The following is a 17,393-nucleotide window of genomic DNA, read 5'->3' as shown; positions in this document are numbered from 1 at the left end:
TGTGGAGTTGAACTGTATAGTTGTTCTTACTCAGAATTCCAATAAGTTTCCACCTTCGCTCATTCTCCGGGGACCCCTGGCCACAAGGACAGGGAAGCCACCCTCTGGATATGGGAGGGAAGAACAAGGCAGCAAGTCTCCTGGTGGGGTTTGGTGTTAGGCCTCAGATATCAGTGTACTGCACTGGCTTCCTTATCATATGTTCTCGATCCTACTTTACCATAGGAAAGTGACCCTATATTTTAGTATCTAAACTAATTATATAATACTGTACCTAATAGTCTAATGCTACAGAAATGCACAATATGTGCATTATTTGGCCTGCAAGATTTTCTCCTACATTTCACGTTTTATTAAATATACTTAAAAATAAAGTAAAAATCTGCAGTTGTACTCCTTGACACGAGTGATTTGGCAAACATTTGGGTGTTCTGCCTGTTTCCTGATGGGTATATATACCTTTGCAATGTTCTTCAAAAGACCACTTGTACTTTTTAAACTTCTTCCTGAAAGTGCCATTTGTTGATGAAATTTGGAAATTTGTTTTCATTTGACTTAGTTTCTTTTTTCCCTCCCAGCATACAGCATGCCTCTGCGATGCCATCATTTCCTTGCTGAAAGTTCCTCTTTCGTTTCAGAGATATTTTTTCCAGAAACTGCAGTCTACCAGCATCAAGGTAAAATAACGCTACCAAAATACAGAGGTTAATATAGATTAAAAACCCAGTTACCTTCAAGGAGTACATGGGCTATAGCTCAGCTTCAAGATCTTACCTTTGGTTTTGATAAAATGGGCACCCTTTTGCTAAAAGTTTTTTATACCTTTATCAAGTGGTTTGGTGAAGGTAATGGGATTTGGGAGTTAAGTAAGCCCTTTCCTTCCTTACGCATCAGTGGTGGGTGGGGTAGACAGGCATTTGGCTACTGCAGCTCGGCCTCTTGTCTCCAAGAATAATTTGAGAGGTTTTCTTAATTTTTTTTTTAATTATTATTTATTTATTTATTTATTTTTATTTACTTGACAGACAGAGATCATAAGTAGGCAGAGAGAGGGAGGGGGAAGCAGGCTCCCTGCTGAGCTGAGAGCCGAGGGCTGGATCCCAGGAACTTGAGATCATGACCTGAGCCGAAAGCAGAGACTTAACAGACTGAGCCACGCAGGCATCCCGATAGGTTTTCCTCACCATCCTCTACAAGGATCTTGAGCTGAGTTCACGTCTGATTGGGCTCTTCAGACTCTATTTAGAATAATTCGGTCTGGGGGCGCCTGGGTGGCTCAGTGGGTTAAAGCCTCTGCCTTCGGCTCAGGTCATGATCCCAGGGTTCTGAGATCGAGCCTCGGGCTCTCCGCTCAGCAGGGAGCCTGCTTTCTCCTCTCTCTCTGCCTGCCTCTCTGCCTACTTGTGATTTCTGTCTGTCAAATAAATAAATAAAAATCTTTTGAAAAAAAAAAAAAAAAAGAAGAATTCGGTCTGGCAAAACATTACCAGTCCTACCTCCAGAGAGCTTTTGTCTGTGAGTATCACGTTTTGAGGAGCTGGCGGATGAGAATAGCTAGTATTTGAAAGTATTTGAGCCACTCCAAATTCAAAAGCTCTTTTTGATTCAGAGAATGGAATTGTTGGAAGAGGTGGAAAACTAGCCTCCAGGAGATTTCCTGGATTATCCCTCTGTCAGTAAATGTTTTCATTGCACTTTTGCATATCCGTTTGAATGCTTCTGGTTGTAAATAACAGAGTGTTCCATTTCAGAATGACCTGGGTAATAAGGAAAATTGATTCTCTTAGATAAGAGGGCTTCGGGTAGGATGTGCGTGGGGTTGACTGACGCGGTGTTCAGCGCCGTCAGAAAGACCCACCTCTTCCATCTTTTCATTCAGCAGAGTTTGGGCTTTCTGTAATTTAAAGGTATTTGGGATTTTTAATACGTTCTTAAATAAAAACTAATGAGAAGTTAAAATGTCATTTGGTTCATTTGTGCAAATTGACTTTTATCCCACTGTGACTTGATCGTACATGTAATTCTTGAATTTTAAATTCACTTGCCCTTGAATTTAGCCTTTTTAACATTACGTAAGACCACAGAGACAGCAGCTAGATAAGAAAATTTACATAGCGCATTTTCCTGCTAGAATTGGTTCGTTGTCAAAGAAATGCCCCGCTGCAGAAATGGGGAAGACTAGGGCCTTCACTGTTTTCTGTTACCCTCACACACAACTGGGGTTTGGGGTAGAAGATACAGTGGTATTTAGCAGAGACATTAGGGAGAAGGAACCCTTGACCTGAAAGGTGCATTTGTTTGGTTGTCCCAGCGGCCAGGTCCTTAGCTGTGTAACGCTGTAACCTGTAGACAAAAATCAGCACAAGCATTTGCTGGAAGAAAGCTTGCTCTTGCTTGTGAGCGTTGATCTTCATGTTGGTCTTCCAGCTGGCTCTGTCACCATCGCCCCGCAACCCTGCAGAGCCCATCGCTGTCCAGAATAACCAGCAGCTGGCGCTGAAGGTAGAGGGAGTGGTTCAACACGGATCTAAACCAGGACTGTTCCGCAAAATTCAGTCCGTCTGTCTGAATGTTTCTTCCACGCTACAGAGTAAATCCGGACAAGACTACAAGGTAATTTAGAAAAGAGGCACAGTTGTGATGTGGATTTTATCAGCTCATTCATGGAAGTTTTCCAGTCGTTTTCTTGGTTAAGCAGATTGCAGTTAAACCTCCCAAGGGGAGAGATGTGGACGTAAGTTAAAAGCACATACTGGGGTTTGAGGGGCTGATAAATAATACCTCTCCCCAGTTGATAGAGAGCATCCAGGCAGACAGAGATCAAAATATGAGCCTTACTGTTCAGCGATGGGGAAAGCTAGCTCAGGTGCCTGGCAACTAGGACCTCCTCGCCTTGTACCTCTGAACTGAATTTTCCCACCCAACCTCAGCCTCTGCACATAAGAGCCTGCCTCTGTAAAATCAATGGCAGGGAGGAGCATCCTGATGTCCGAGAAGGGAAAGAGAAGGTCTTAGCTCCGCATGCTCAGTTCTTACCCCAAACCTTAGCAGTCAGTAGAATTCACCTCCTCCCCGGGGACCAGTGTTGTTTATCTCATGAAAAGTCCCTCCACATGGCAGGGAAACATCAAGAGTGGGAAATTAGTGCCTCCCTAAATCCCCTCCCCCCAAAACACACATCTAATTATTTCTCTCTATTTTAAGTGGGTATTAACATTTTCTAAAGAAAAGAGGTACACAGCATTGACAGACAACGGTCAGATAAAGTAAAATCTTTCCTTACCGGTGTAACCCTAGGAATTTGCTGCTTTGTAGGTAACCAAAAGTCATGCTTGCTTTGTTAGCCAAGGCCAAGGTGCTAAATACTATGGCATACCAGTATTCCAAATGCAGAACGCTCCTTCCTTTAGACATCTCTTTCTAGTTCCTTGGTGGTTTATTCACAGAAAATAGAGCAAGGGAACAAGTACACAATTGTATGAACAGAGTTGTTCAAATGCCCAGATTGGTTATGTCCAGGTTTATTATGGGCATCCTTGAACTGAGCTCCATAATAAGGAAGGGAATATTAGTAAAGATATAAAAAGAGAACATTTTATTCTCTTTGGTGGTTTTGGTGGTTTTAGGCTAAAAAGCCATGAGAAGGTGTGGTTTTTTCTTTGGTAACTTTCTCTCCCTTCTTTGCCAGCACTGATAAGGCTCAGGCTTCATTCTTTTGCTCTCTTCGACTCCTGTAACACAGACTGCAGCGCCCTATGTAGCCCCATGTAGTAAAAGATGTGATGAATGATGAAAAAAGTCACTTCCTGTATGTAGAGTCCAAGTGTTGTGTTTGGGCGATCCTTATTGTCATGGAAGGTCATGGTGAGAATTTACATAATTAATCTACCCCAGTCTGCAGCTGTCTCCTCATTTAGGGTTGCAAGAACAGTGATTCTCTTTGTTTCTTGTATACAGTGATTTCTACTGTTAAGAAAAAAACCATTCAAGCCAGTCTTTTGCTTATTAACTTACCTCTCGAGGCATTGTGTAAAGTCAGGAAGCCAGTAGAATAAATCATACGGTACAAGGTTCGTCATGTTATTTGCAGTGAGTTTTCCACTTGAAATCATCATCTATTCAGTGATCAGGTTGCTTAGGCCAATTTCTGGTCCTTTTAAGGAAGTTCCTGGCTGGTAGGCATATTCTTTAGGGACATAAAAACCCTACAGAAGTTGTTCAAACAAAATAGGGCCTCTAAATAAATCTAAGATCTCGAATTGGTCAGTGACTTCATCTCATCAATGTTATAGGTGAATGTCTCTCTGGAAAACTGACCTCATGATATGCTCATTTAGTCACAGAGCTTTAGGGCATGTTTATATCATTGATTATGCAACAAAAACACACACATAACCTAGAGCGATTCGGCCAAATAGTCATTAAGGTTATCTTTATATGCGTTCCAGAATCAAGATCTCTCTTGGCATGCTTCACCTTGGGTACAGGTCAGGGTGTACCAGCAGGTGCTACTCTGTTCCTTGAAGGCCAGATACATGGGTGTCTAGCTTAGTAAGTGAACAGGCCCATGAACTTGTGTTTTATGATACATTGTGCTTCCAGTCTGAATAAGATACTGATTATTAGGTAAGCACAGTACAAGTTCTAAAAATTTGTGAAAGGAGGTAGGAAAGATTGCATTACTGAAGCAATGGAAGATCAGACTAGGTAAGAGGAAGAACTCTAACTTGTATTTAACTAGTGTTAGGTTCTTTTTCAGTGTCTTAGATTTTAAACTCCCTGAAACAGGTGATTACACCCTATTCCCTCAGAATCTGTCTTCACAGAGTAAAGGAAGCTGGGGATTGGAGTTGGGGTGGAGTAAGCAAGTGTAGGAAAGGAAAATTTTCTCTTCCACTGTCTTAGGGTCTCCACCCGGGCCTAAGACTAAACTGACTTTGAGGCAGATTAACATAAGAAAGGTATACACATTTCTTCGAATGGTACACGGACAAGGGAATCTTCATAAGACAATGGAAACCCAAAGAAGTGACCAGAGCAGAAAGCTTATGTGAGTTTCAGACAAAGAAAGTGTAAATTTGTGAAGACAGAGGACGAAAGGGTTGAGGGGCAGTAAGCCAGGGAAGTGACTGGGAGCGAGGCGGGGAAGAGCAGGGGTGGAGGTTGGGGGCACCTGGGGGAGGTGGGGGTCATAGGAGTTTATTTGTGGGGTGCATTTCAGCGTTGACTGCCAGCTTCTAGTGATGAGGATGTTCTCCTCTTCTTGGTACAGAGAAGGACACCTTTCTCATGGCAGATTTTATGACCTGTTGGAGGTAAAAATGGGGAGGTCAGAGCCATTCCTCCATCTGCTGTTTCTCCAGTGCCTTTAGCTTGAAATAATGTGCCAGTGCAGCATATTATGAGGTGGCATGTCCGGAGCTCCTTCACAGGGAAGAAAGGGCGGCATATGGGGGTGGGGAAGCAGGGGGAGAGGCTCATTCTACTCAATGATAGTGAGGGGGCAGGATCGCTTAATACTCAAGAGTGTCCGCTCTGGAGTTAGCCTGTCTGGGTTCAGATGCCATCCTCGCCTCTTATCAGCTGTGTGACCTTGGAGAAATTACTTAACCTCTCTGCCTCAGTTTCCTCATCTATAAGGCAAGAGTAAAAATGGTACCTAAACCTCTTGGTTGTTTGCAGGGATTAAGTAAGCACTTGGTATGGGGCTTGGCTCACAGTAAGCACTGAGCGAATATTAGCTGTTATTATCATTGAACAATTTTTTTCATTCCAGATACCCATCGACAATATGACCAATGAGATGGAGCAGAGGGTTGAACCTCATAACGATTACTTCAGTACTCAGTTTCTGTTGAACTTTGCCATCCTTGGAACACACAACATTACAGTGGAATCTTCCGTGAAAGACGCCAATGGTATTGTGTGGAAGACAGGTCCCAGAACTACCATATTTGTAAAATCCTTGGAAGACCCTTATTCCCAGCAAATTCGCCTACAGCAGCAGCAAGCCCAGCAGCCATTACAACAGCAGCAACAACGAAATGCCTACTCTCGGTTTTAGCCAGATGAAGGATATGCTCCTGGCTTTCTAGGAATCGATCAAATGGGCAAAAACAATTTGATTTTTCATATGGATTCAGATATAAAAGTTAGAATATGGAGTTTGTTTATTCATTGCTTTCTATAATGTAATACTCGGGGTTGGGGGGGAGGGTTTGTTTTTCTTTAGAAATTTAATTTGAGAAATAACTGGGCTCCTAGCCAGCAAGATTTTTTGTCCTTGTTCCTCTTAAACCAAGTCCCTTATCATCTGTTTGACATTTTCATTGTTTTATTTTTGTTTTTCTGTTGCTGAGCCTCATCTTTCTTGTTCAAGAAAAGTCATGTGTTGGGATCACTGAGTTAATAGATTTGACTCCCTGTGCATCAAAATACATTAACTCACCACCTGGCACAGACCTCTCACTCTGAGCCAGGTGTCGGGAAGTTCTAACCGGTCAGTACAAAGTTGACCTGCGGCCACAGAAAACGAGTTCTCCCCTGGATGGACTTCACTGTGTCCCCTGAAATCCATTTTCTGGATTTTGAGAGCATGCAGTCTCGCCGAATTGAAACATCCTGCTATATTATTTCAACTACTTACCTGTCTTTTCTATGCTAATGCAATCTTAATTTATTGATTTAGTATTTTATTGACCCCCCAAAAACAGCTAACAATTACATGCAAAAATTGGAGATTAATCATTTGTTTTTTCTAGTATGTATGTGGTTTTATTTATAGTATGGATTTTTTACACTATTTCCAAGAGTGAAAAAACTCACATTTACTATCTTAATGTTTTAAATTAGAAGAGCAGATCTTTTGATAGATTTGGTTTCTTCTTGGCAAGTTATGTAATTCTAGAGTTGATAGTCTAGAAAGAACAGCCTCTTTGTAACACAACCTCGATTAGTTGGGATGCTCAGGGAATAGAAGTTTTCTGGTTAGTCAGAAAACCCCTTTTTTTCAATTTCAATACTGGTTGAAAACCATTCTAAAATATAATAGTAATAAACTTTCTTATCTTAACACAGTATACTAGATGTAATTTACCTGTTCATTCTCATTTGGATCATTCAGTGCTTGGGATCATGGTTTTCTAAACATCAGGGATCACAGGGGGCTGCACACGATGATGATATGGACAGTTTGGGCTGTAAGCAGATCCTAGGATGAAGCAGGGCACATTCCCTGGAGGCTTTCTTTTTAAATAAATCGCTCATTTTCTTTGCTTCTGTTTTGCCTTTTTTTTTCTTTGAAGTCAACATTAGCTCAAAGGAAAAAAAAAAATGAATTAGTTTTTCTTTTCTCCTTGTCATGTTGCCTCCAGTGGTGAGAAATGGTTGGCAACTCAGATTCCTCTGAGATTGCTGGGCTCCATGAGCTCTTGTCCCAGCAAAACACCCTCTGCTGCCATTGGCCAGAACACGATCATAAAACATGGAAGTCCACAGCGTCCGCTGAGGATGACATCCCTTTAAATGCAGCCCAGTTGTACACAGTGCACGATGTGGACAGCTGTGACAGCGTCTGGGAACACGGGCCCAAGGAGGAATTGCCAACATGGTGCGGAGGAGGTATGCAGGACCCCTTTCCTGCTCACCAGGCATGGAAAAAACTGGACCAGAAAGCACAGGTTGTACTCTGATGAATTAACTCCGTAACCCCAGGCAAATTACTTTATCTCTCTAGAGTAGTTTCTTTGTAAAATGACTGAATTAGACAGGATCTCTTGACTCCAATCTAGAGTTTTATCGGGTGACTAAAAGACCAAAGAGCTCTTAAACGGGAGGTGGGGGGGTACATTTTTAAAAAATTCAGTGTCTGTTTTCAGAATGAAATTTTATAATGTCGATTTCAGGTTTCTGGTACTGTTTTAAGACAATTCCCAAGAAAAGAACAAATCTTGTAAACCACCAATTTTCCCCCAGTTCCCTTTGAGACCTTCCCAGATTTTATGTTCTTACAAGACGTTTTTGATAGCTACAGTTATAAACTCTTTGACTTGGTGTTCTGGATGGCTCCTGGCACAAACTTGGAAAGGAATTATTAATAAAAATAAATCCAAGTAGTTCAGAGTAGGAAAATAACTCCTGAAGGGGGGGGGGCTATTTTAATTGAGTATGTCATTAGATCCAGGATTGGAACTCTGATTTTATGTTTGGTATAATGTCTACTGCATTCTTGGCATCAGCTGCTAAGCAATTATTTGAGGTAAAGGGAAATAACATTTATAATTTCAACACTACAGTAATGAATGAAAAGAAAAAGAAATACTCAGGGAAAGATAAAGGAAAGAAAGACATACTGATCGTGAAGTGAACATGTCCCCTGAACTTAGAAATACGGATAATAAAAGGGGTTTGGCTGATTGATTCCAGAAGATGTGGCTAATTTTTCTCAGTGTTTAGCAGCTTTGCAATATAGCCTGGTGGCTCAGAGCACAGCCGCTGGAGCCACACTGTCTGGATCCAAATCCAAGCTCTAACTCTGTGACCTTGGGCCAGCAACTTGATATCTCTATGCCTCAATTTCCTTATTCCTAAAATTAGGAAAGGCGTGAGGATTAAGTGAGTTAATACAGAGGTGATACATGTAAAGCATTTAACATGCTCCTTGCGCATAGTAAACAGATACAGGAGCTTGCTGGCATTGTTACTATTATTATTAATATTATTATTATTATGTTATTATTACTTCCTAATACCGTTTTTCACAGGGCTAGGTTAATTCTTAATCGTGGCATTTTATCTATTCACAATAAAAGTTAATGCCAGTCCTCTACTAAACACACATTTTAGCTATCTTCCTCTCATTTCCAATTTGGGTATGTCAAATAATAACAAAATTAACATAATGTTGACTAATACAAAATGGAATTTCTGTCTACAACCAGTATCATAAATCCTATTAAAATATTTAATACCTATGTACATAGAAAATTATGAAAATACATTCTAAAGCTGCTGATGGTCTTCAGTAGTGACAGCAATAGTACATTGACTATTTAGAAATTAAAGTACTGTTCTATTCCCGCTTAGCCTAAGAGATCTTGTGATATGACCTTTGTAGCTCAAATTAACCGAGGTGGCAGATAATGTGCAACTGGAGACCCTAAGTCACTTTTCACATAACGTATGGTTCCCGAAAGAACCAACCAACCAAACCAAGATCCTCAGACTAGGGTCCCAGAGATGTCAGTTTAAGTTCTATATTTATAAGACTCACTTGCCATGGATCCTTAGATCAGTCCCTTGGTCCTCCTTGCCAGTAGCTGCCAACCTTGAGAATAAGAGGGTCCTGCCACTTGGTACGTAGCATATATGCAGCACTTGTCCAAGAGAACTTTATGTGATGGTGGCAATGTCCTAAGTCTGACTGGCCAATATAGCCACTAGCCCTGCGTAGCTATTGTGTGTCTAAAATATGGCTAATGTGACTGAATCTTTTATTTACTTGTGGTTCAGTTAAACTTAAATAGCCTTGGATGGCTAGCCCCTGCAGAATTAGGACAGTGCAAGAGTGAGAAGAAATGAGATTCACTATTCCTTAGGACCTAGGTAACCTTAAATAGATTTCTAGATAAGACGTCTGCATTGGAATTCTTTGGCTCACCAAAGGGTTCATTTGAAAGACAGTAGATGACAAGGAAGGTATTTGGGGTTTGTGGGTTTGCTTTGCTTCCAGTAATAACTCTGTTGCTCAACCAAACACCTGACCCTGTTCTTTCTGTAATTCACCTTGGATTTAGCCTTTGACAGTCACCAACATGACTGTCCAAAAGTCCGGCAAATGGGCTTAGATCTCTCAACAGCTGGAGGTTACGGTCTTCCTTGCTTCCTTGCTTGCCCGAGAACACAGAGACCTGTAACACCATGGGCGGAGTATTTTATTGGCTTGGCTGGAGGGAGGCCATTATTACTCTGTACTATCTCCCGGTCCAAAGTATTCATTCTATGAGTAGTTTAATTTGTAATTGCCACTGGGATTTAAACAGAATGAGTCATCGTTTTCTCCTTAAATAGTATACCAAGACTGGGAGCCATTGATACCCACTTTCTAATGAAGAATGCTAAGTGATGTAAATTTACTTTTTTCAAGTCTACCACAGGTACAAAGCATTTTTCAGTCTTTATCTTTTCCCTTATCTTCCTGCTTACTTGCTAATCTCTCCAGAAGCAATTCTGTCCTGCACAGTCAAGTTTGTTGTGCAATAATTGTCCTCTGTTTAGATGTGGTTAAAGATTGAAACATGGTGAAGTGAGTTTGGGGATTATCTTCCTCTCTACCTGTCTACAAGGTCTAGCTTTTGTCTTATAATACTTAGCGGACAAATGGAGACTAAAAATATTTTAATTGTTTATAGAGAATTATTTTTAGCAAATTATAAAGGTGTAATAGTACACATTCACTTGGTGTTAGAAAATGAATCAGTCAGCAAAATGAACATCTCCTCTACCCTCAAAAGACATGATGGGTTAAATTCAGTTTTACAGAGGAAAAGTATTCTCTACTTCACCTTTTGGTTTTCTGGGGAGATTTCCTTTGTGGATTTTGATGAAGCTTATTTATGGCTATGAAGCAAAAATATTTCAAATAGAAAACTTAAGACAACATAGAGCTAAATTAGACTGAAGAATTTTGAGAAGGTATCCATGTTTCCGAGGCCATGGAAGGTGAGAATAGGCCATGCTGCCTCGAGTCCCGCTTCCCCTTACCCCAGCAGTGAAGGTAATGATGCCTTTTGCCTGTGTCCTCTCACTCGGAGATGAGCAAAGTGATGACAAAGGGTTAACACCTGCAGCCCCCACCTTGCGTTCCCCTCCCCACCCTCACAGACCAGGCAAAGGCAGATACCGCGTGATTAGGAGAGTCCGGTCTGGAGCCCCCACCACACGCGCGTGGACGCATGCGGACTGTACACATACAATGACAAGAGTCGATGAGAAACCTATTGTGCAAATGCAAGTGGGGGAGAAGGCTCCCTGCTCTGAGCCCCACACAGTGCCCGGCTCCAAGCTGGGGGTGGGAAATGCAAAAGGAACCTTGACAGGGAGATCCCTCGGGCAACGTGTAGTCAGTCTACTGACAGGAAAAGGAAAAAAAAACAAAACAAACTTGTACAGAATGTGGAGAGAGCTTTATAAAAGCTATTGACAGAGCCCAAAATATGCCATTTCTGAAATTCTAATAGCATCTGCCCTTGTACATAACAGGCCAGGCTCTTAGGTAATTAGAAAATGGCCATCATTTGGCATTTTCTCCTTTTGCAGCACTCGGAAGAGCAAGTGTTCCTTCCTTCTCAGAGGGCCTCTCATCAGGGACAGTTGGGCACCTACTTCTTGGAAGCCAGAGAGGAACAAAAGAGCGTTTGGAAAAAAAAAAGATACACCCCTGAAGTGTGAAGTCAACATTTGGCCTTGAAGAGATAGGACCTTACACTCCAAAAGAATTAAATATTGTCTCACGTTGCAGAAGCTACTGCTGCTTCTAGCCAGGCCGCTGGATAATACAAACCTCCAATGTCACATTTCAAGGTATCAGGGCCTTGGGGAGAAATGACTGTAATCACAGAATCACTTAAGCAACATCAGATCTATCCTACTTAGTGGTTACAGCGTCCCCTGGGATGCTCAAAAGCGTATTAGCCCGGCTAGAATCGTCTCTCAGGGAGTGAGCTCATCAGGAATCTCTCCTTGAGGGCCCTTGACACAGGAGAGGGCCCGTGAGTCTATCCTAAGCCCTACCTCTCCCTCCTTCCTCCCCCGAGCAGCTGACCAGGAGTAGCTGACGGAAAGCACTTTTCCTTCACCCTGAGCTCTAGCGGTACCTCGGCGGACACCACGGGGCCCTGGGGCTCAGTCAGCAGCATCCGTCTGAGCTGCTGCTCGTGAGTTTGGACAGATTCCCCAGACCTGCACCCAAGGTACAGCTAACAAGGACACAATTTTAAAAACGGATGACCCTTTTTATTCATTCACCAAATGTTTATTGAACACGTGCCCTGTGTCAGGAGATGGGGGCGCGGTGCCGGACAAGCTCCTTGGGCTGGTAGCCATTTGCTTGTGCACAGGCCTTGGGAGGGAGCTTCCGAGGGGGCGGATCGCCGGCTCCAGGAAAGCAGGAGACGAAGGGGTTTGGACAGGACTTCCAGGCTAGAGCCACTGCTGTTTGCAGTGTGGCCCTTCAAGAAAGCGCTCAGCCTGACCCCTGGCCCTTTTGTGTCTACCATCTTCACAGGACACCAAGTGCTTCCTTATTCCCAACCTGAACCCCTCACAGCAATCAACCCCCTGCCTCAGTTCCCCGTGCTTGAGGGAAATGGAAAACTCCCCAAAACCATGGTCATAGGGAAACCCCTCTGTCCCCAGCACAATCTCTCCTGACCCCAGCTGTGCCACACTGTAAAGTGCTTCCGTCGCTCCAGGCCGGGCAGAAACATCCTCGCCATGACTCCTCCAAGCAGACGTGACAGCTGGATCCCCTCCGTGACCAGCAGCAAGCCCGGCCTCGCGTACAGCGGTCTGCGGCCTGACCTTCGGCGGCGGCGCACATGTGGACAGATGGTGGCGAAAGTCGCCTTGTGCCATCCATGGGAAGAGACAACTCGCTCCACTGTCCCACGCCCCACACCAACCCCCCACCTCTTCGGAGTCTCTTGTTTCCTAACATCTCAGAGAGATAAGAAGAAGATGAGATGAGAAGAAGCCTTGGCTTCTTCCATCTGTGAAATGGGGCTAAGGACTCTCCTGCTGAAGAGTCGTGAGTTGAATGTCACAGTGTCTGCACCAAGCCTGCTGCTTCGCAAGGACCCACCAGTTGTCGGTTGTCTTCTGCCTCTGTGGTGGGGTGGCCAGCACGACCTGGTGGCCCAGGGGATGGCAGGAAAAGAAACCTCAGCCTCGAGAAATCGTGATGTCTCAGACCAGCTCTGCCTTAAAGGAAGATGCTGTCCCCAGGCGTCTGAGGACCTGAAGGTACTAGAATGTGTTAGACTCACAAGCAATGTATTACTCTCTCGGGAGGGGAGCAGTCACATTCACCAGTGTCCCTGTCAGCACCGTCTTTGAGTGCCACCTCCCAGCGGTGGGGGGTGGGGGAGGCCGTGGGGGGAGAACAAAACAGAAGTGTCACCAGCGCAGTGAGCCAACCCAGGCTTCTCTGTCATTCTTTCTGAGTTACTCAGCATCTGCACAAGAAGTGGGCTGATAGCCAACCTCCGTCCCTGCCCTCAGATCTATTGGCCACAAGCCCCTCGATTCAGTGGACACTTTCTACCTGACGGAACATAACTATTTTCCCACTGATGAGACTTAACCTTTTTCCCCCAAATACAGAATACGAGGTAAGGAGACTTAAAATGGAGACGTTTAGGTTGGCTAGAAGGAAGAACTTGGTGAACTGTGAAAATAATTAAGGACAGGGGCTTTTGGACCGTGTGGGCTGTGCTGTCCGACCACAGGGGCGCGTTTGCCAACGGCCTCTCTGGAAGCAGAGGGATGGACTGTCTGACCTCTCGGTCCCATTCCCTCAGCGGGAGCTCCTGCCCGAGGCAGGCTCCCTGGGTGAGGGCTCTGCCTGGGAGAGGGGGTGCGGCCTTTCTCCCCACCACACACACACACACACACACACACACACCCGCAGACAGTGCTCAGGCAGTGCGGCTGCAGATGTTATCCAGTAACCCTGCCTGACTTCTTCTGGCCTTAGAGCCCACGCCTCTGGCCGTTGCCCAGAAAGACAAGGGAACAGAGAAGCGGGGGCAGGGGTGCGGGGTCAGGCCTGCCGGCTGAGAAGAGAATGCTGGTGAAGAGGTTGTTTCCTCTCACCTTCTGAGTGTGTGTCTGTGTGTGTGTGTTCGAGATAAGTGTCTAGGCAGGGATGGAGCTGTCCTACTTTTGAGGGAGGGGGACTGTCCTTCGCAGTGTTCCCTCCTTCCCTTCCCACCACCATCATCCTCGTTCACAGCCTCATTATGTCTTCCGGGATGTCACCTTCGCTTCCTGTTTTCCTTGCTGCCCATTTCTGTGTCCTCTGAGTAATCCTTCCTTCCCTTTCCTTCCCAACTCACTCTCATCTGGTCCAAAAAAAAAAATTTTTTTTAACGATTTTATTTATTTATTTATTTTTTATTTGACAGAGAGAGAGATCACAAGTAGGCAGAGCAGCAGGCAGAGAGAGAGAGAGAGAAGAAGAAGCAGGCTCCCCGCTGAGCAGAGAGCCCGATGCAGGGCTCCATCCCAGGACTCTGGGATCATGACCCAAGCCGAAGGCAGAGGCCCAACCCACTGAGCCACCCAGGCACCCCTGGTCCAAAACTTTTTATTCCGACTGGGCCCCCGAAACAGCCCGAATTCTTCAAGGTATCATTGAAGACCCTCCCCAGGGAGACGCCAGCCTAGCAGCCCCACGGGCCTCACCCCTCGCCACACTTCCGCGCACATCCCAGTCTGTGGGAAAACTAGCTTCCGAAGGACATCCCCGGAGCTCCGTACATCCCCGGAGCTCCGTCTGCACATTCTCACCGTCATGGCTTTGTTCATGTGTTCCCTCCACTTGACTCCTTCTCTCTCCATCACTGTAACGTCTGCCCATCCCCCCCATGCTCAGATTCTCCAGCCGGACACAGGAGTCAGGATTCCTGCCTGGCCTGTATCGTACTCCACCAGTGTGAAGCAATCAGGCTGCTTGGCCCTTGGGGTCAGCATGAAGGTGGACGCATGGTGGCTAATGTGACTGTGTCCCACTGATGAGAACAAATGACTCCCTCCCCTGCCCCACCCTCCATCGGCCTCTGGCTCTTCTCCGCCTCGGGCACTGGTTCTTCACATCCCTGCATAGAGCGGCCCTATCTGACCCACCTGCTGACCCCATGTTGGTCTTGGCAACGAGAGGTGTAGCGCGTGCGTTCTCCTGTTCTGAGCTCTGAGCAGTGTAATGGCGGCAGCCCAGCCTACTGGCATAGCGAGACCCAGTGGAGGCCCAGAGCACAGCTCAGGCTCCAGTCTGAGGCCTGACGCAAGAGGGAATGGACCAGTACCTAGAGCTTGCAAGGAAAAAAAGAAAAAAAATGTTTTTGAGAGACAGTGTTCAAGCCAGTGGCTGGCAGGGCATGGGGTGGTGGGAGGAGCCGGGAGGGGCAGGTGGAGAGGGAGAGAATCCTAAGCAGTCTCCACGCCCAGCACGGATCCCGACACGGAGCTCCATCTCCCAACCCTGAGATCATGACCTGAGCCAAAATCAGGAGTCAGACGTTTAACCGACTGAGCCACCCAGGTGCCCTGAAAAATTTTTTTTAAAAGACCCTTTCGGTTCCCCTGTTTCCCGGCAGCTTCTCCCCTACCCATCCCCCTCCCTCCTTCCCTTTCTCTCTCTCCCTCTGCCTGTCTTCCAGGGACTGACTGAGTGCTTGTCACAGGCAGGGCCCCGCAGCAGGAGGGCCTGTGCTCTCAGCAAGCTTTCGGGGGCTGGTGGTCATCTATGTCAGGGTGGTAAGTGTTTGTCCATACGGCTGAGGGCTAGCTGAGGGGCCAGCACGGCTTGGAGGGAAGACCGAGCAGCACACTGCGTTATTTTTCTCATTGGCAGAGGAGGTATTTCAGTGCTGTGGGAGGTGAAGGGGACGATGGAAGGAACCCAGGGAGAAAAGGCCAGGAGAGGAAGCCGGAGGTGGCCTCTTGTTTCCCACCACTCCAGTTCAGCCTGACCCCAGAGCCCACGGCTCGTTAGACTCACACAGTTCAAGTCGGATGCTTTCACTCCTGTACCCGTCGTCCACTAGAGGGCTGGGCAGCTCACGCTTCCCCCTCGCACCTCCACGTGCTTTCCCCAGCGTCCACTCCACACGCTTGGGACAACAGGACCTTGCTCTAAGTGGCCGGCCCTGGCACAGGTAACATCCTGGGCCATCCAAAGCCAGTTTTTTTGCTACAGAAAAGAAGAGGACCCAGCTGAGCTCCTGTCCAAGGTGCCCTGAGCTGCCCTTGTGTCTTACAACACAGCGAAATGTTTATCGTTGTGCTTCTCTTTTGGACACTCCCCAGTACATGATCTCTCCCTAGTCCACAATGCCCTGAGGAGTGGAGGGGTAATACCAACAGTCATCCAAAGGAAGATATCAAGAATAAAAAGAGACGGAGTGTGGGCTACAAAAATAGACAGAACAACAGGAGAGCCCGGGCCACTTTTGACAGTGGTTCCCTGAACCCCATGCATTTCACACGTCCGGGCCTCTGCACACACTTGGCCTTCAGCACGCAATGTTCTCCTCCCTACAGCTCTGCCTAGCAAGTTCAGTCTGTCTCTGAAGATTTACCCACGTGGAAAGTCCTTCTCTCCAAAAACCTTTCCCCGAAAGCCCGACAGAGCTGGATGCCAGCCCAGCCTTCTGGTCTCCTCTCTCTTACAGCACTCAGCTTCTTACAGCTCCCCACTTACATATCTGTCTCCTCCTCTGTCTAGGCTGTAAACATCCCAAGTGGGGGATTAGAAGTTCATCTTTGCATTCCTGGTGCCCGGCACATAGAAGCCGTCGATCAAGTTTACTGACTTTAAGAACTCAAATAACCTGGGGCTCCCGGGTGGCTCAGTGGGTTAAAGCCTCTGCCTTCAGCTCAGGTCATGATCCCAGGGTCCTGGGATCGAGCCCCACATCGGGCTCTCTCTGCTCAGCAGGGAGCCTGCATCCCTTCTCTCTCTCTGCCTACTTGTGATCTCTGTCTATCAAATAAATAAATAAAATCTTAAAAAAAGAAAAAAAAAAAAAGAATTCAAATGACCTCGCCATGACAGCTTCTGGCCTTGGGAGCTTAGCCATGGAGAACAGATTGTCAACCCAAGAGCTTGTGCCCAGCCAGCAGGCACTTCCAGTTTTCAGTCCTCAACTCAATAGATCAGTGGCCCAGGGGACCCTAAGCCCACCGAAAGGGCCTATCACCCCCGCCATGCCCTCGGGTAGCCTGACAAGAGTGTAGTCTCTGCCGCAGTGACGGGCTTCCTAGATGAGCAGCGTGACCCACGCCCTCCAGTCTCTGGTGGGAGCCGGACCTGGCCTTGGAACCTTTGTGACCAAGGTGAGGCTCTGTCATCCCTGTCCCTGGGCTTTCGTATCTCCATCTGCCATGTGGCTGCGGGTCTTAATTAGAAAGCTCTTAGAGATTCCTGAAAGGACTGTCACTGTACAGCGGCACAAAGGATATTATGTCACAGAAGTGTAAGAGCCCAGCAAATAATGGAAACCAGGAATAATAAGGGCACTTATTCCCAGAAGCACATTGATTTAAACCACAAAAGCTCCTTGGAACACAGCTTGAGCATTGTAAAAGCCTGAGCCATCAACAACCCCTGTGGG

The 17,393-nt window shown here is 45.9% G+C and overlaps 1 protein-coding gene across 2 annotated transcripts in view; it reads left to right on the top strand.

Annotated features, from left to right (window-relative positions):
- INTS7 (integrator complex subunit 7) overlaps positions 1–7,275 on the top strand; it is a 91,541-nt gene extending 84,266 nt beyond the window's left edge. For both annotated transcript variants that reach the window (XM_044267132.1, XM_044267133.1), the window contains 3 exons: positions 579–677; positions 2,428–2,613; positions 5,777–7,275. In XM_044267132.1, coding sequence (XP_044123067.1) covers positions 579–677; positions 2,428–2,613; positions 5,777–6,064 — 573 coding nt within the window. In that variant the 3' untranslated portion in view covers positions 6,065–7,275. The remainder of the gene's footprint in view (positions 1–578; positions 678–2,427; positions 2,614–5,776) is intronic.
- The last annotated feature ends 10,118 nt before the right edge of the window (positions 7,276–17,393 follow it).

This window comes from Neovison vison, chromosome 10 (genome assembly GCF_020171115.1).
Source record: "Neovison vison isolate M4711 chromosome 10, ASM_NN_V1, whole genome shotgun sequence".
Lineage (NCBI taxonomy): Eukaryota > Metazoa > Chordata > Mammalia > Carnivora > Mustelidae > Neogale > Neogale vison.
This window is presented reverse-complemented; position numbering and strand designations above follow the sequence as displayed.